This window comes from Sebastes fasciatus, chromosome 5 (assembly GCF_043250625.1).
Source record: "Sebastes fasciatus isolate fSebFas1 chromosome 5, fSebFas1.pri, whole genome shotgun sequence".
Taxonomy (NCBI): Eukaryota; Metazoa; Chordata; class Actinopteri; order Perciformes; family Sebastidae; genus Sebastes; species Sebastes fasciatus.
In genome coordinates, this window is record NC_133799.1 from 5583616 (window position 1) to 5602699 (window position 19084).

General features: G+C 39.4%; 1 protein-coding gene across 3 annotated transcripts in view; it reads left to right on the top strand.

The window, feature by feature from the left end:
• The window catches only part of abca7 (ATP-binding cassette, sub-family A (ABC1), member 7), a 35421-nt gene that overhangs the window by 285 nt on the left and 16052 nt on the right, over positions 1-19084 (top strand). The window contains exons 2-20 of one of the 3 annotated variants that reach the window (XM_074634668.1): positions 2734-2832; positions 3110-3203; positions 4667-4808; positions 6486-6610; positions 8198-8316; positions 9354-9551; positions 9696-9788; positions 10131-10368; positions 10704-10843; positions 11673-11789; positions 11892-12089; positions 12487-12692; positions 13894-14070; positions 14496-14718; positions 14832-15053; positions 15299-15503; positions 16355-16468; positions 17552-17723; positions 18147-18278. In XM_074634668.1, the coding sequence (XP_074490769.1) occupies positions 2767-2832; positions 3110-3203; positions 4667-4808; positions 6486-6610; positions 8198-8316; positions 9354-9551; positions 9696-9788; positions 10131-10368; positions 10704-10843; positions 11673-11789; positions 11892-12089; positions 12487-12692; positions 13894-14070; positions 14496-14718; positions 14832-15053; positions 15299-15503; positions 16355-16468; positions 17552-17723; positions 18147-18278 (2981 nt within the window). In that variant the 5' untranslated portion in view covers positions 2734-2766. Of the gene's footprint in view, positions 1-2733; positions 2833-3109; positions 3204-4666; positions 4824-6485; positions 6611-8197; positions 8317-9353; positions 9552-9695; positions 9789-10130; positions 10369-10703; positions 10844-11672; positions 11790-11891; positions 12090-12486; positions 12693-13893; positions 14071-14495; positions 14719-14831; positions 15054-15298; positions 15504-16354; positions 16469-17551; positions 17724-18146; positions 18279-19084 lie in introns of those variants that run through there. The other 2 variants (XM_074634669.1, XM_074634670.1) reach the window with 2 other exon arrangements.

Here is a 19084-nt window from a genome sequence, read left to right on the forward strand (position 1 = left end):
GGTAACATCAGGTTCATTGTGTTGCTTAGCTACTAGTTATGGATGAGTCAAACTGTTAATTAAACTGGTGATTGTAGCAGCTGATAACAGCATTTAAATTATATTTTTTACTTTATATTTTCTTTGAATAAGGTCCCAAATGAAATGCTGAAAATACCCTTAATTTGTACCTGTTAGTTAAGTACATTTTATATTATGACATGAGATTTTTAAAGATTTACAATTACATTAAGTGACGAATATATTACATAATAGTATTAATCTGTGTTTCCTGCTGTAGGCCTCCATAATGCTCTGAAAAGGGACATTTAAAGGTCCCATATTATGCTCATTCTCAGGTTCATACTTGTATTTTGTCTTGTAACATGTTTACATGCTGTAATGTTAAAAAAAAACTTTAATTTCCTCATACTGCTTAAATATGCCTGTATTTACCCTCTGTCTGAAACGCTCCGTTTTAGCACATTTTGACGGAATTGCAATATGCGTTGCTGGGCAACAGCTTGGGTCCATGTGTACTTCCTGTCAGCTGATGACATTCACATACACTGCAACCAGGAATAAGCTGGGGGACATTTAGACTGTTTACGTTTTCAAACTGTCAAAGGTCTAAATATTGTATATTCGTGACATCGGGAATGGGCAGAAATCCTGACAGCTTGTTTCAAATGCAGAGTTTCTAAATACGGGCTGTGTGTATTTCCCTGTGGATTGAGTGTTTCGATACTTTCACAGTATTTATATAGGACATAAGCCTGCTTTATAATAAAAAATACCATGAAAATCTCACTTTGTTTTATAATATGGGACCTTTAAATTAAATGGTCAAAAAAGAGGAAAAAAAGGTTTCAGATGTTGTGGTTCATTACCTGTACTGACATTTGCAAAGCCTTGAAATGTAAACATAGGAAGTTAAAAAAAAGAAGAAAGTTTGACTTAAAGTGAGCCTGGCTATTGCTTTCTAACCTGGCACAAGTCATGAGCAGGATCTTCAGATTATTTACTAACTAGAGCACCAACTCTCTGGAGGCATCCACAGAGCAAATGTAAATGTTAAAGTCTCTAAAGTAAGCTGTGAGGATCAGGAGGATTTTGAGATAAAGCAAGGGGATAGTCCATCTTGAGCAGATCACAGCAGACACATAAGACAACCTTGACTCTCGATAAATATAAAAACAGCCTGTTGAACTGTCCTCTGCAGGGGAAAGGTCAGCTACAGTTCCTCACTAATGATAAACTCATTCACAGGCAACATGTCAAAATTAACACACTTTAAAGAATGGCACATAAAGACTCAGTAAGTATTTTAACAAACACTTTAACTCACTTTAAATGTAAAATGAAAAAAATGCCTAAAATAGCAGTTAATAACCTCCAGAGAAATTTATTTTGGTCTGTGAATAATATCACAAACAATTTGGGGAAAAGAAAAGATTTAAAAAAAAAAAAAATAACGCGACAGAAAATGGGGAAACAAAATTGGGATATTTTATATTCAGTTAATTACTGTCGGTCATTCAGCCTCCATGATTTCTTGACTCTGTCATCTTGTTATTATAGCAAGTTGTGTACGCAGTGTTAGGATAGGATGATCGTATACATGGCGGACTTTGTGATATCAGCAAATATTGTATTGTTGTCCAAAGAATCAATATAATATTGTATTGTGATGAAACTTGTGATTTACATCCCGACACTACATCAACAAAGACATAGACACAATATGTCATCTACACAATGACAACACCAGGCAGGATCATTGAAGGGAAGTACATAGTTCCTTTGCAACAACGATAGTAAGGTCAGTAAAAGCAAAGTATACAGTCAATAAGTTAGATCAGATGCAAAATCATGAAAACAAAAAATCCAGATGTGCCAATGTACAACCATGTAAACAGTATGCAGACAATGACTGCACAAGTGGTTGTCGCATACAGTGAATGAACAAATAGTGGAAAGGATATGGTGTCAACGTTGTTCATTAAAAGGTAAGGCTGTCCTTGTCCAAAGAAATTCTTAGTCTACTAACACTCATACGATTTAGTCGTCTAATCGATTAGTTGATTTAATCAACAGATCTGTAAAACTGAGCTGCTCCACAAAGAATCACACAAAAGCACCACTTTGAGTCTGTGTTTACCAGAGATGTTCTCATACGTTTCTTGGAGTCATTCAGCATGAAAAAAGTAAGACAGAGAGGATGATGAAATGTGATAAATGTCCCCAGCTCTAATTGAAGTAGTGGGGACGCAACAGCCACATTTCATGTGTCCCCAATGAGGCTGACCCGAATGCTTCAAAGCTTCGACCATTGTCATAGAAATCAGCCTCCAAATCAGTGTTTGAATGCTTTTGTAATAATAAAGTATAAATCCCCAAATAGCCCATGAAATAAGGAATATTCCCACAGCATTATTCATTATTCATATTCAACATTCGTTATTATTAGTTAATCATATTCACATATCGCAGTTTGTTGTGTGTAGAGGTGCGTGTGTGTACAGTAGTGCGTAAGCGGCACTGAAACGGCGTAGATGGAGACAGACAAACAGAAGAACATGTCAGCCTGCCGCGCTACGCTGCTCTGCAAAGCTTTGAATACCTTTGAATATTTCTCACCGAAGCTTCGAAGCCCAAAAAATGGTATTCGGGACAGCCCTAGTCCCTAACAACTCGACAACTAGGACGCCCTGCTGAACTTGTCTTTTTCTCACCACATTTTGTGTTTTCCAGCTCTGCATCATGGCCAGGTAGCTGTTCAGAGCGATGGCGTTTTTCCGACAGCTTGGCCTCGTGCTCTGGAAGAACATCACATACCGCAGGAGGAACAAGGTGGCCACATCTACACTTCACAGACAGGAATATAATAGTTTGTTGATTCTGGAATGAAAAATGTAATATAAAACACAGCTTGGACATTACGTTAAATGCAAACCACAAATGAACTATAACAACCAACGTCTGAAGTTTCATGATAAACACAACTGTGTGTCTGAGTCAGCTACATTGTAGGCCCCACTAGGGAGGAGATAGTCCTGCTGGTCTCTGACAGAGGTCGATAAAGGTCATTGATTATTTGTAACAGAGCCCATGTTTTCCTCTTATGCAGATCCAGCTGATCATCGAGCTCCTCTGGCCACTCTTCCTCTTCGTCATCCTCATCTCTGTTCGTCATTCACACCCTCCCTACAAACAGAGCCAATGTGAGTGATATTATGTCATGTGTGTTTTCAGACTCACACACACACACACACACACACACACACTTACAGGTGTGAATAATGGCTTTATGCCAACCAGTTAAAGTGGCAGTAGGCACTTTTTTCTGCTCCAATCTCGCCTACTTCAGCTTTAAAGCTGTGCAGCCAAAATGGACTTCCAAGCCGATCGGGGAATGTAAAAAACACTCTTAACACACCTCACACTACAGGAATATCTGTAAAGATAATCTTTAGAACCATCAGAAGATCTGTGCTTTGCTGACGATTGTCGGGAGGGGGGTAAAAAGGTGTGTGCGTTACATCCTGTACAACCCCTAAACGCTGCATCTTGGTAACTTAATTTTTGTAGGAAAAGTAAACTTTCCAATAACAAATTAGAAAAAAAAAAAAACAGAACTTTGCAGGTTACCAACTTTAATTATTCAGTGCTGATACGAGGGGTTTGAATCAAATTTAGTTTTAGTTAGTTTAAGTTAGTTTGCTCATTTTAGTTTAGTTTCAGTTTTTCAGAAATGTTTAGTTTTAGTTTTTATATATTTCATTTTAGTGTTATAGTTTGTTTTTGTTAGGGACAGCTATAATGTCTCAGAGGTATGTAGCTATATGCTTACAAAATAAATGGTTGGAGACTGTGTAGGATGGCCATAATGTTTAATGTTTAATGTTTAATATTCACGCTACTTTAGTGAAGCTACTGTGGCAGAGCACCGTCTCCTGGATCGTCAAGTCCGTTCAATTTCTGTGGTTCAATGTCACGAGAGTTTACGGAATTTATGCTGTCTCCTTTTTTTGGTAGTGATATATTATAGCTAAAAAAACTAAAACCGAAATTAATTTATGTTCACTTTTATTTTATTTTTAATTTTTATTTAGTTTTTCTTAAAGGATGTAGTTTTTGCGTCAGTGTCAATTCACTTAAAATATTTTTCACTGCTTATTTTTGTTTTAGTTTTAGTTTTAGTTTACTATGATAACCCTGAATTTCCTGAAGTACCTTTGTGGATTGAATGTATTCTAAGTAAAGGAGTGGACATTAAGCATTCATAACAGTCATGTACTACCTGGTGCAACACAGGGAATTTTGCTTGTGAGCTTCAAAAATGTGCAACCTGTGCATGTTTCCTGTTTGTGTGTGTTCTCACCTAGACATTTACATACGGAAGAAGCGTCCTCTTTCCTGTTTTTGTCTTCTTTAGATCAGTCTTGCATGTAAAGGCAGCTCACATCAGGTTGAAGATAATAACATTATAATTTCATATCAGTTGTACAAAAAACAACATTAGCTCACATAACAGCAGTTTGGGTTATGTTAGGATCATTGTTCAGTCCGCTGCTTGTAGATTGTGTTTCAGGTCACCACCACAGTGTTTTCATTGTTTCCTGTTTTGGGCTAATCTCCTGGTAGTGAACTTTTTGTCTTTGTTTTTCTTTTCCTTTGCTTGTAGGTCACTTTCCAAACAAAGCATTACCCTCAGCGGGCACCTTGCCCTGGATTCAGGGCATAATCTGCAACATCAACAACCCCTGCTTCCACAGCCCGACTCCAGGGGAGACACTGGGCCAAGTTGGCAACTTTGACAACTCCATGTAGGTAAACTGGAGGTAAAAACACAGACAGCTGTCTGGAGTGCTGCAGTTTACCAGGGGATCATTGTAGGATAGAGTAGCCCAAAAGATAATCAGACAAAATGCAGGCAGTCAAAATTTATGTTGGAATTAGAAATATTTATGATAAAAAAAAAAGTTTGAGCCTGTTGTCACTGACTTTATATTGTGTTTACTAGATCAAGAAAGATGTAGACCAGAATGCAATGCTGCATACATTTTACTCTAGACTAAGTACTTGGTAGTGAGGGGTACAGCTGCAGTTAATTGGAGTGAGTCACTCCAATATTTCTGAACTATTGTTTGCTAATTAACAGATGAGACAAAGTAAAACATCTTTAAGCAAGATTATACTTTTTCAGTGTCACTAGCTTACTAGCAACAGTTTGTGTACTTTGCATGACTTCCTCAAATTAATAGTTTGACATGTTGGGAAATACGCATACTGGTATTCACTTTCTTTTAGAGAATTAGATCAGAAGATCAATACGATTGTCTGTACGATTATTAATAATAATAACTTTATTTATAGCGAACTTTTCATTTAAGAGATATAGATGAAAGTGCTTTACAAAAGAAAAGAAAAATGCAACACATTCAGAGCAGAAAGGTAATAACATTAAACAATAAGAGGACAGTAGATGCTAAAATAATTAGTGAAATTAAATAAAAAATAAAAAATAAAAATACATAATAATAAATAGAATGGCTTTGATTATAAGCCAAATTAAATAAATAGGTTTTCAACTGTCATTTAAAAACAGGTAAAAGAACCTTAAAATGATTTATATTATAAGCTGAAATTTTTCAATTGACTGTTTGGGAAGACCAGTAAAAAGAGTATTGCAATAGTTTAATCTACAGCATTTGAAATAAAAGCATGAATATGTTTTTCAGCATATTCATAGGATAGGAACGGCCGCACTTTAGCAATGTTTCTTTAGTGATAAAAAGCTGTTTTGGTCAACTTCTAAAGGTAAATGTGAAGAAGCTGCAGCTGAGTACGAGAAGAACAAAATCTGCCTAACAGCACCTCTAAAGCTCACTAACTACGATGTTATATCTTTGTTCAATCTGCACAACAACTGAAGTGTAAAACTAGTAAGTTGTGGTTTTATGGGGGGTAATGTGCCGGACTATTTGTTGGCCGAGCGCAGTGTCTTCCTGAAGATTTTCCTATGAGCTTGCTAGACAACCAGCAGAGACTTTTCCCTACTTTCCAGACAGCAGTTGGTTTCATTTCATACAAATTTGAGGTGCAATGTGTTGTCCAAGGACACGTTTTTCATGTAGACAGGAGGAGCTGGGAATCAAACCACAAGCTCTGTGATCATCGTTAACTGACTTTGTATCAAAGTTAAATATTGTGTGGTGATGCAGTTGACATAAGAGACTGTTAAAAAACCTCTTTGGTGTTTTCAGTTGCTTCTGAGAAACTCCCACATCTGATCTGAGAGTCAGAACAATTTGTTTCATGCAAGAAAACAACACAATTTACATTTCTTCAGTTATTTAAATTCTGGGTTAGCTTGGCACTTCACTGAACACGGTTGGTGGTGTTTGTAGATGTGAAGTTGGTGTTTACTGGTAAACTAAAAAGCCTGTTATACCGTAGTTAAATGTAACCGTGTTTATCCTCTTGTTGTCTTTCTCCCCCAGACTGTCTCGCCTCTTCGTGGACGCCCAGACTGTTCTGTCCTATAGTGGAAACCAGAGTTTCTCGGGCTTTCAGGACCTGATGGAGAGTGTCCGAAGCCTGGGAGAGAGACCTGGAGCCTGGCCAAGTACACTACAACTTGTTTAAATCTCCTCTAGTAGCGACCTGAAGGGATACCTTGACACCCTGACACTGTGACACTTAAACACATAGGTGTTTACTGTCTTCAAGCACCTTATTCAGCTAATAATTGTTACGAACCCTGGGTGGGCACTACTAGCCTAAAAGATCTGATTATAACAGAAGGTAATGAGTGAGTTATTTTAGCAGGCAAAACACACACAAAGTGGTCACGAGTTTATAATGTCAAGGTATATCTTTAAGGTTGCTTTCCAAGAATCTGAGCGAATTATGTATAAGTAGAAATGGAGCGTTGGCTTCCGTCAGTGAAGTTGTAATGTGGTTTAAAGTTTAAACAAGGTCATGGTGTGGTAAAGTCCAGGAGGACAAGATGACCACAATGTTTGAATCAGTGAATACAGCAGGAGGAACTCTTAACTTCAAATGTCAGGGCACTAACGAAGAAGATGGCCATGGAAATGTGGATTTTTTTAAAACTTACAACCTCCTATCTCTATTAAACAAAAAAAAAAACAGGCATTCAAAGAAAGAAATGTAATTGATAGCAGGTTTAAGTCCCTACAAGCTATCAAATACAGTAAAAGCATTGAATTCATTCAGTTTTTTGTTCCCAGACTTATCTGAGCCGGACTGAGAGCTTACAGTAGCAGCCAGTAGCTGATGTGTATGAATGGCTTTATGTAGGTGTCGAGTGACCCAATGAATGTGTCCGTTTACTGCTGTTGTGAAGCAGCACAGAGTGGTTTTGTCTCTCCTTGCTGCAGGCAGATTAAATTACACGACTTCCCCCTGGACAAACAATTGGATGAATGAAAGCCGGTTTTTCAGTGGGGGTTTTTTCAGCAAAAAATCCCACATTGCTGGCCTAATAGACATCTACTGACTCCCACAATCCTCACCCACTGATACCGTAAAGAACATATTATAAAGCAGCCTTTTTAATCTCAAAATTGCTATTGTATTTATGTGAATATTTCCCTGGGTTACAGCTTTTCAGGAGACAGAAATAACTTAAATGGTCAATTTAAACCTTGCAGTGAAAAGTGTGACTTGCCTGGTTCAATATAGCCATACAAGCCAAGACTTTAGGTAAGCTAGTGAGCTAGCCTACTGGATGATTGAAAATGCAAATGTGAAATAACTCAACCTGAATATTTCTGCCTTCAGAGCTGAGTGCAATTTAATTTTCTGAATTTTGAATTGTAGCACATTAGTGGCACTGGAAGGTTTTTACAAATTAAGGTTTGGTACGTGTCTAAGGCCTCATAAAGCAGAATAAAATTAGCCAGCCACAGGCAAACATTGTATTTTAGTTTTCAGGCAGAGATGTGAAATATGAAATAAGCAGAATAAGTAAGAATTTAAGTATTGGATGCCATTTATTACCCAAAAACAACAAATGAACTGTAATCATTCTAACTGAAAAAATGTCTTCTGTTAATGTCCCATGGGGTTAACAGCTTTGTTTTGAATGAACTTTTCACAATGTAAGTGGTTATTTATTTGTAATACAGTGTGTTTTATTTGTCGCTCTAGGCAGCACTTACATATAATGTTTGTGTTTCTGCTGTAGATCTCCCAGTAGGAGAATACCTGAGAGCCAATGAGACGTTCTCAACTTTCCTCCTGACAAATGGCAGCCTGTCGCCTGTGACTGTGGACCAGCTGCTGAAGGCTCGTCTCAATTTACAGGTGAGGTATCTGCTGTATATCCTTTGATAACAAACCTTCAATGTACAGAACAAGGACTCACTAAAACCCTCTGCGTTTCGATTTGGTTAAATTTTGTTAATCTGTTCTGTAGGGCCGGACCGAATAGTTTGAAGCTTAGATGCTTCATTCATAACATTGAAATTCAAATTCTAAATCAACATTTAAAATGTTTTTTTTTCTTTTTGCATGTTTATTCATTCTATTTAAAGCCGGTATTTCTGCACAGTTGCAGATAAATATTAGGTTACACTAATATTATTAGTATTGTACTGTTTGTAGAATTAGATTCCAGTGGTGGCTGTGTAGGACTGTTTCCGACTCGTGTGAGTCAAACATTTCCAATAACTCCAGAGCTGTTTTAACGTCCAAAAGTCAACATTTATTAAAAAAGGATAGATATAACCATTTCTAAAATTCACAACATGTTTTCATCTAACAAAATATTCTGCTTTGATCCATATTTGTTGTTGTTTAGCCTTTCAAAAAATAACATTTTCACTGTGGTCAAAAACGTGTTCGCTCTAGCTTAACGCACACAATGGGAGGCACGCACCTGTATTAACGGGGCGGTCTAGCTGCACCATAAATTACATTTATATAACTACAATAACTCATATCATAAAATAAGATATGACGACAGATATTCAAAGCTTCATTCAAAAAAAGACGTTCGGTACAACCCTACTGTTCTGGCACGTGTAACCTAAATGATTTTCCCAAAAGATGCAAAATAAATTCAACTTCCAATTGTGAAACAAAAATAGGAGGAATCTGTTATAATGAATAAGGGCCAACGAATAAGATTTTTACAGTCCTGGTTCACTAATAAAATAGGAATAAAGAATTAAATAACTTTAAACCTAAAATTTTAGAAGTATGAGTTTAATAAGCGATAAGTATCACAGAACTGGTACTAGCAGCACAGATGATAATTACAGGTAAGAGCAAGTTGTATGTATTATTTGTCTGAGCCTTACTTTAATGTAAGTGTGGGGCATCAATTTTGTCCCATCCAGGTTTCTGTGGCTGGAGCTCAGTTGCAGCTGAAGGACTTGGTGTGTAATGCAAGCATGTTGGGACGGTTTCTGACAGTGGACGGAGGAGAAGCCGCCATGAATGATCTTCAGACTCAGCTGTGTGACCTGCCGGCTGACGTCCTGCAGGAGGCTGAACGCCTTTTCCTCTCTCAGCTCGACTTTACCAAGTTCTTCACGGTAGGAATCAGCTACCTTTTACGAAAATACTTTGTTTACCAGTGCAAAGATCAATGAATTCAAATACAGTTTGCAGCCTGTTTGCTTGTATATCTGATGAACTATGGTAAGTAAACCTGTCTGCCTGTCCGTCCTTCTTGTCAGAGAGACCGTCTGATGGCCAATGCTGGAGACCTCAGGGTCATCAGTCAGGCCGTCACCTCAGTTTCCCAGGAGCTGGCAGTCCTCATCGATGATGTAAGTACACACATGATTTTTCATGTCCATCTGTGTCAGTATTTTTTGCACATTTGCCTTTATTATGAATAAGTCCCGTAAACAAATCAGACACTCATTGAATGTATTTTTATTTTGAGTCTTGATAACACAATTATTATCATTTTGCTTTTTGTTTTGTCATTGCTTTTGTTTTGTATTATTCTTTGTCTGTTTTTAACTAATATTTTTCTTATTTTTTGACTGAATAAAATTGACCAAATTTTCTCCCTGGAATAAAACACAGTCTGTTTTCTCCCTGCATTTCTACCCTCTTCTTTATTTCCTTCCTTCTCCAAACCTTCCTTCTCTATCTTCCTTCAGTTCTCGTCTCTCTCCAGCTTTGCGGACATGAGCGCAGCTCTTCGTCTTCTGTCTCCAGAGAATCGCTCAGCGGTGCCCAGGGAGAGTTTTCGTGCTTTTTCAAGGATCATGTGTGGTCACCCTGAGGTTGGCGGTGAGCGCATCCCATCACTTAACTGGTATGAGGACAATGACATCAAGTCCTTCTTAGGAAAGAATGGCACCGAAGACACAGACCAGGACCGGGACAACAACACCAGTAAGAGGCTTTGATATGACTGGAAACGTGTACTGATATTCTAAAGACGAGTGAATGGCTTCCTGTGCAAAAGTTTGAGTTACATATGTGCTTTGTAGCTCTGAAACCAAACAAGTGCTCCTGTTTTTCTGCTGATTTGCATATTACAATGTATCATAAATAAATAGAAAACCGGATTTCTGATCATTTTGTGATCTTTAAAATCAACAGTGATACCATAGATCAACATAACACCACTGAGCATCAAGTTCTTGCGGCGTCATGAGTGTTTTGTGTTTAACCAGGTATTTTTGTCAAACATTTGTCCAGTTTGGTCTGTTCTTTCATCCATGCAGCTCCATTCTGTAAAAGTTTGATCAGAGGTCTGGAGTCCAACCCTCTGTCTCGCATTGTGTGGCGAGGAATAAAACCTCTGTTTATTGGAAAACTGCTGTACACCCCAGACACTGCTGCAGTACAACAAGTCATGAAAGAGGTACAGAGAGTCAAACCTCACAGAGTCCGTTCAAGAAATGTCACCTGACTAACTTTTTATCCACTCAGGACAAGATATCATCAAGATTAATCACCAACTTTTTTTAAATGATTGTAAGAATATAACTGATGGCTGTTTGTCTGCTGAACTGTTCAATATCACCAACAAGTCCTTTAGGTGTTTACTGAAAATTGTAACATATTTACCACTGACAGAAACTACTAAAGTTGAAGACATGTTTCTGTGCTCTGCTGTCACTTTATGTAACGAAAACATTCCTCATTCCCATTTAAAGCATTTCTTGCTGAAAGCAATGATTAGGGCTACAACTAACGGTCATTGTCAATTAATCTGTTGATTATTTTCTTGATTAATCAATTAGTTGTTTGGCCTATAAAATGTCACAAAATGGTGAAAAATGTTGATCTTTGATTCCTAAAGCCCAAGATGATGTCCTAAAATGTCTTGTTTTGTCCACAACTCAAAGATATTTAGTTTACTTTCATAGAGGAGTAAAGAAACCAGAAAATATTCATATCTAAGAAGCTGGAGTCAGAGAATTTAGACTTTTTTTTCCTTCAAAAATTACTCGAATTGATTAATCGATTATTAAAAGGTCAAATGCTCAGCTTGTGTCTCTTACACTGTGACAGGAGTCAAACTTTACAACATTTAAAATGTCCTTGTTCTGGGATGTCCTGAAGAGCCAGTTGTTTTAAATCTTAATAATTGGCAGCATATTCTGCAGTTGGATTTGTTGAAAGCCAACTATAGGCATTGTGAAGCAAATACATCCATCTAAACTAACTACAAGTTGTGTCTGCTGAAGGTGAACAAGACTTTCGAGGACCTGCAGATTCTCCAGGAGCTGAATGAAGCCTGGATGGAGGTGGGACCACCAATCAAGAATTACATGGAGAGCAGTGTGGAGATTCAGCTGCTGCAGGTCTGACTCACCGGCTGCTATTTCTCTACAGGAGGGAGGAATGTTTTATGACATGTTTGATGCTAAAAATACTTTTTTTCATAAAATGTGTTTGTGTGACAGGATTTGTTGAGGCGGCCGGAGGTCGCAGTACTGGTCAACCTACGTTTGGAGAACACGTCCTGGACGGCCTCACGGATCGCACGTTTCCTGTCCACGCCTTCGCCAGACACTCCGAGGAAGCCCGGAGCACCGCCTACCTGGCTGGACGTTTACAACGACCTCGGCCACACCATCACTACGCTCGCACAAGTCACTGAGGTTCTCTTCCTCATTTGTCATTCTTATTTTCTGTTCATCCTGGTCTCCAAACAGCCTCCTACTGAGAATATAAACAATACAATGAATCGTGTTTGATGGAATTTGTAGTAGGAAAGGAAACTTCAAAATACACTCATTTAACTGCACCTACACCTTCTAATAAACAATAGTATTGTCTGAACATTTACCTGTTGCACAGTGAACAGGATTTCACAAATAGGGTGTCTATGCTTTATGTCTTTCCTGTTTTTGTTTTGTTTGTTTTTTACATTTTTTAGCTCTTTTTATATTCTTGAAAATTGGGTAGAGGGGAAATGAATCCTATGTATTCATTTTAACTTCAGCTTGTCTTCCCTGTTGTTTACCATTCATATATTTTGCCTGTTATCCCCCACAGTGTTTCTCTCTGAACAAGCTGGAGGGGCTGGAGACCGAGGGTCAGATGATTGACAGGGCTTTGGAGCTACTGGAGGACAGACAGTTTTGGGCCGGTGTGGTTTTCCTGCTGCCCAACTCCTCGTCCCCTGACCTGCCGCCCCACGTCACCTACAAAATCCGAATGGACATTGATGATGTGGCGCGGACCAACAAGATCAAGGACAAGTACTGAAGAAGCAAAACTTCTTGCTTTTAACATGCCATTATTTTACATTACTTATGTAGAACTTTTTCTTTGGCATTGCAATGAAACAGCTTTGGTTTTATGTGAATATGCCTTTTTTTGAACACACTACTCCATTGCTTAAAGGGATAGTTCGGGTGTTAATCCATAGTGTATTGCCTACAGTAGATGATGGTCGGCAGGTCCCCAGTTTGGAGAAGCAGACAGGAGTTACCGCATGGAAGCAAAGCAATGTACTGCTGTGGACGGGGACGGCAGAAAAACATATTTTAACCACCTAAAAGAAAGGCCCACCTAAAAAAAATCAATATCAGTTTAATTGTACACTACATTTTTTATATTTTCACGGGTTTACCTTGCCATGAGACAGCTACACATTCTTTGTTTCTCACAGGGAACTGAACCCGTTATATATTCTCTCGCCAAAGCAACCAGACTCCATTGAAAAAAAACAGTAATTTTACCTCACAGAACACGGGAGTCATACAATAGCACAAACAAACTAACCGATCGAGGCAGGGTCGGGTGGCTTTGGTGAGAGCATAGATGGATACAACGGCTTCAGTTCCCCAGCTGTCTGGCAGCAAGGTAAAGCGGTGAAAATATTCTAAATACAGCGTACACTTAAACTGATTTTTCTTTAAGGTGGGCCTTTCTTTTAGGTGGTAGTACATTACTTTGGATCCGGACGGTAACTCCTGTCTGCTTCTCGAAACTGGGGTCGTGCCGACCGTCATCTACTGTAGGTAACACTGACTATGGATAAGTACCTCATACATACCCGAACTACCCCTTTAAACCATATGTACTTACTAATCCGTTATTCTTCTCTGAAAAATAGAGACCACTGGGGCAACTGGACAAAACAGATTAAGATACAACCTAATCTGTTTTCATTCTGTTCTTTTTTTTAAATAATTTAGCATTGGGTACATATACAGTATTCTCCTCTAGGGGGCTTGTTTCTGTCTTGTTAAATAAATGTAGTTAATGTTATTTTTTTGGTATGGGTGAAAGGATTACCTGCTCCTCTGTGAGTTGAAAAGAAATCTTGAGTTATGAAACTCCTTATCAAAACGTTTTTAGTTTTCACCCAGCAACAAGATGACACATTTTTGTTGACTTTCTGTAGCACTTGGATTTCAAAAAACAAAAACATCGTTTTGGTGCGTTTTTCTTCAGGTTTTGGGATCCTGGTCCAGCAGCCGACCCATTTAATGACATGCGCTACATTTGGGGCGGCTTCGTGTACGTCCAGGACCTGGTGGAGAGAGCTGTGAACCGCATCCTGACCGGAGTTCAACAAACAACCGGCATCTACATCCAGCAGATGCCCTACCCCTGCTATGTGGATGATGTGTGAGTCGTATGTTGTTGTGAATTGATGTATTTTAGAAACTGCACACACAGTTCCACATGTTCATGCTGGGAACAGACCAGTAGAGCCATAATCTACTACTGGCAGCCATTGAGGCATTGCTTGTCTGGAGCAGCTGGCAGCTCAGTGCTTCGCTCACCTTAATGGTAGCTCTTAAAGGGAGAAAGCCCCTCTTTAACAGCCTCCATTCCCCAATTTTGTTCATGTATGGAATCATAACAGGAATCGAGGAGTCCCCATTAATGCTATTAGTTCACTAAAACTTCAAAAGAACAGGAAAACATGTCAGAATAAGTATTTTAATTGTTTAATTGTCCCAGATTTTGAATAACAACCTTCTTCTTTAGACAACAACTGCATTACTACTTTGCTTTTGAATTTCAATTTCTGGTTACCATTGCAACAGTTTCCTTCGAGTGCTGAACCGCTCTCTGCCACTCTTCATGACACTGGCCTGGATCTACTCGGTGGCCATGATCATCAAAGGTGTGGTGTACGAGAAGGAGGCGAGGCTGAAGGAAACCATGAGGATTATGGGTCTGGGTACGGGAACGCTGTGGCTCAGCTGGTTCATCAGCAGCATCATTCCTTTCCTGGTCTCTGCGGGGCTCCTCATTGCTCTGCTCAAGGCAAGATGACCACCGTTTTATAGCTTCTTGTGATGTTGAAGGTATAGCTTCTGTAACATTTGTGTCCTGTAGTCACTGTTAAACCTCCTACTGTTTGTTTGTCTTCTCTTCAGTGTGGGGACATCCTGCCTTACAGCGACCCAGCTGTTGTGTTTTTCTTCCTGACAGCGTTCGCCACCGCTACCATCATGCAGTGTTTCCTCATCAGTACCTTCTTCTCTAAAGCCAACCTGGCTGCTGCGTGTGGAGGACTGATCTACTTCGGGCTTTACCTGCCATACGTACTGTGTGTAGCCTGGAGAGACCGCCTCAACACCACCTACAGAGTCCTCGCTGTGAGTTAAACAATTATGGGTACAATCAGAAAGTTTATATATATACAGTTCTAGAAAAATTAGTTCTAACGGAACAAAATGAATCATTACATATAGATGTTTTTCAGCAGTAGTAGCAAGAATTAAATTCAATATATGTAATCATTAAATGAAAATCTTCTGGGCTTAAATACCCCAAAAGTTTTTTCTTACTGGCCAGTGTCCTTGTGCCAAGATTAAAAATGAGCTTATTCCTCTTTCCTCAGAGCTTCCTGTCCCCGGTGGCCTTTGGCTTCGGCTGTGAGTATTTCTCCCAGTATGAAGAGCAAGGCGTGGGCATCCAGTGGTACAACCTCCGCTACAGTCCTGTGGAAGGAGACTCATACAACTTCACTACCTCTATAGTCATGCTTTATGTGGACGCCTTCATCTACGGCACCGCAGCCTGGTACATCGAAGCAGTGTTTCCTGGTAGGACAATTGGAATTTGGGTTTTAGTTTTAGAAATCTGAAACTTGAAGCTGATTTTATATGGTCAATAGTTTTTTTATCTTGTTAAAAAGGTCAAATTGAAACTAATAGCCCTTTTTTCTTAAAGGATGAGTGTGTAACATTTAGGGGGCTCTATTGGCAGAAATGGAACTTAATATTAATAAGTATGTTTTCTTTAGTGTGTAATCACCTGAAACTAAGAATCTGTGTTTTCGTTACCTTAGAATGAGCCGTTTATATCTGCATATGGAGCGAATATTCTTCCCCGAGTCCGCCATGTTGCACCGCCATGTTCCTAGAGTAGCCCAGAACGGACAAACAAAACACTTAACTTTTCCTGCTTGGGCCGGAGTCGATAACGTTACTCGGCAGCTCCTGCTTCACCACTCACTTCCCACGTACACACACTCTAAGCACTGGCTCTGCTCCAAATGACCTACTCTTACAACAACTGGCTCTAGAGAGGGCCATTCACGTTTTTGCGTCGGCCACCATAGTTCTTCTGCACGCTTAGCACACATGAGAGGCTTCAGTTGGTTTGCGATCTCACCGCTAGATACCACCAGATCCTACACACTGCACATTTAAATATTTGAGTTTGTTGAGCTTACGGTGTTCTGTCTTTGTTTTTTTAGTAATTCCCCTTGAAAAGGAATATTCTGTTTTGTTGTAGTATTGGCCAATATATCTGTAGGTTAGCGTAACATTGTGCACACCATTTTAGTGACATCACTGGTTCTTTCATCAAAATGCGGTGGGATGTGGTTATAAAATGTTTATCTTGACTGAATGTGTGAGTATGTGTGTGTGTGTGTGTGCTTTTACACCAGGTGAATATGGGATCCCGAGGCCTTGGTACTTCATTTTCCAGATCAACTACTGGGGGGGAGTTCCCCTGGAGGCAGGCATGCCGATCCCCCCCGCACCTACAGAGGAGAATGAAGGTACAAAACTCTCCAAGCCGCTGCACATCAGCAGCGGTTTCTCCTTCTCCTCTGGGTTAAACTGTCACAGTCATCTAAAGCAGTGGTTCCCAAGCTGGGGTCCGGGCTCCACTTAGGGGGGCGCCAAAGATCGCAGAGGGTGCGCCAGGATTTGTCTGTTCTGAGGTTATCAAAATCTCATGTATAACTTAATATACTGAATATAAAACTATTTAAAAGATATATTTTTTTGCTCCTTAGAAGGCCACATTCTGTCTGTATTTCTGCACAGTGTCAGATAAAGATCAGGCTACACTAATATTATTAGTATTAGACTATTTGCAGAATTAGATTCCAGTGGTGGCTGCGTAGGATCGTTTTTGACTCCTGTGATCCAAACATTTCCAATAACTCCAGAGTAAAGTTGTAAAGTCCAAAAGTCATTTATTGAAAAACCCAGGGACCTAGCTTTTCTTAGATACAAGTAGAGGGGGCTTCAAGGAAAATAGGTTTGGAACCACTCATCTGAAGGTACAATCATGGCTATAATTGGCTTTCTTTGTCTGAACTATGCCGGAAAAGTTTACTAACAAACAAACATCAGTTTGTAAACAGATGTCACATCACTGATAAGTACCTTGTTTATTGGACAGTGGAGTTTTAGTGGCGGTCGGCTGCAGTCTTCTCCTCTAGTCTTACTACTAGTTAAAAGTCCATACTGGCAGTTTTTTACTGTTTAAGCCAATTAACTACAAATCACGTTAATGAGCTGAGACAATAAGCCCATTAACTACAAGGGTTAAGAGCATGGGGAGACTGAATGAGCATCAGTCCAGACTTCACATTGACTGAGTAGCTGCGTCTGACTTGTGCTACCCACAATCCCTTTCATGTAAGACTTGTGTCCTGTAGTAAAGTTAGTGGAGTTCTGAAAACGTATTGGGACCGTTTGGCTTATGACGTCTTCTCACATACTATACCTTTATTATTAATTATAAATCACTGTGAGAGCAGAATTAGCACTGTGTAATTAGCCATTGTAACTCTCCAACATTAATGGTGCATTATCCCTTCTAAATATATACAATGCATTTCTGTCATTAGATCACATTGAACCTGATCCCAACAACCTGAACCTCGGTGTGAGCATCAGTAACCTGGTGAAAATCTACAAGAAGGGAGCAAAACTGGCCGTCAATCACCTCAACCTGAAGTTCTACGAGGGGCAGATCACCTCTTTCCTCGGCCACAACGGAGCCGGCAAAACCACCACCATGTAAGGACCAGACCTGACAAGTCGATCACTGTCAGCACTGATGTGTTCTATTAGCCTAGGCGATATGGTGAAAATCAAATATCACAAGATCTTTTTAGTAAATACCTCGATATCGATATTGCAACAATATTGTAGGGTTGACATTGGTGCTTTCACAAAATATTTACACAATGAGATTTTTGATAAATAATCATCAGTAATGATTAATTATATGGATATAATGACTTAAAGGCAAATTCATTTATTGTAGTGTTTTGGGATATATAAAGGTTAATAAATGTGAGATGACGTAGTTACTACACCAGCATCAGCACACATATGGTCACAGGAAAAGTCTGTGAAAGGTATGCCATTAGGATCTAATTTAAAGTGGAAATGTGGCTTCAACAAAGTATTTATTCTATTGTTTCTGATGTTTGTCAGATCTGTCCTGACTGGTCTGTTTCCACCCACCTCGGGCACCGTTTACATCAATGGGATGGACATCCGCCATGACATGGACATCATCCGGAGGACACTGGGAGTTTGTCCACAACACAACGTCCTGTTTGACATGTAAGGCTTGTCTTTCCAACGTCCGACTGTCGTTGCATATTGTTTTTGACGTACTCTGGTTGCGTCCGGTGGATTACAGAAATTCCACTTGTAGATTTCATACATCAAGAGTCTTTTTTTTGTGGTTTGTATTATTAGTGATAGACGATTTTATGAAATTATCACATTACTATGAAATAAATGAAAAAACAGTATTTAAAGGAACAGTGTATAACAATTAGGGGTATCTAGGGGCAGAAATGGAATATAATAGTAATAAGTATGTTTTCTTTAGTGCATAATCACCTGAAAATAAGAGTTGTGTTTTCATTACCTTAGAATGAGCTATTTCTATCTACACAGGGAGCGGGTCTTCACGGAGCGGCCGAGATTGTTCCTACAGTAGCCCAGAACGAATAAACCAGACCACTTTGTTAACTTTTCCTTCCCTCGATAACATTACTCGCTCCAGAGTTAACCCCCGTCACTCCACTTAGCCGCCAGGAAACAAGACACGGGAAACATCTGTTGGTCTGGAGGAGCTGCAGCATTTATTTCTGCACAAACTGCAACTTCCACTGAACATTCACTTGATATTCTCAGAGCTAAACTCACTCTGTCTTCTGCTCCACTCGCTCACTCGTTCGCTCACAACTTTACACACATTCGCTACTGCTCTCTCTCTCTTGCTTCACCACACACTTCCCACATACACACACACTCTACACACTGGATCTGCTATTCTCCAAATGACCTATGCTACTCTTACAACAACTGGCCTTGGAGAGGGCCATTCACGTTTTCACGTCAGCCACCGTAGTTCTCCT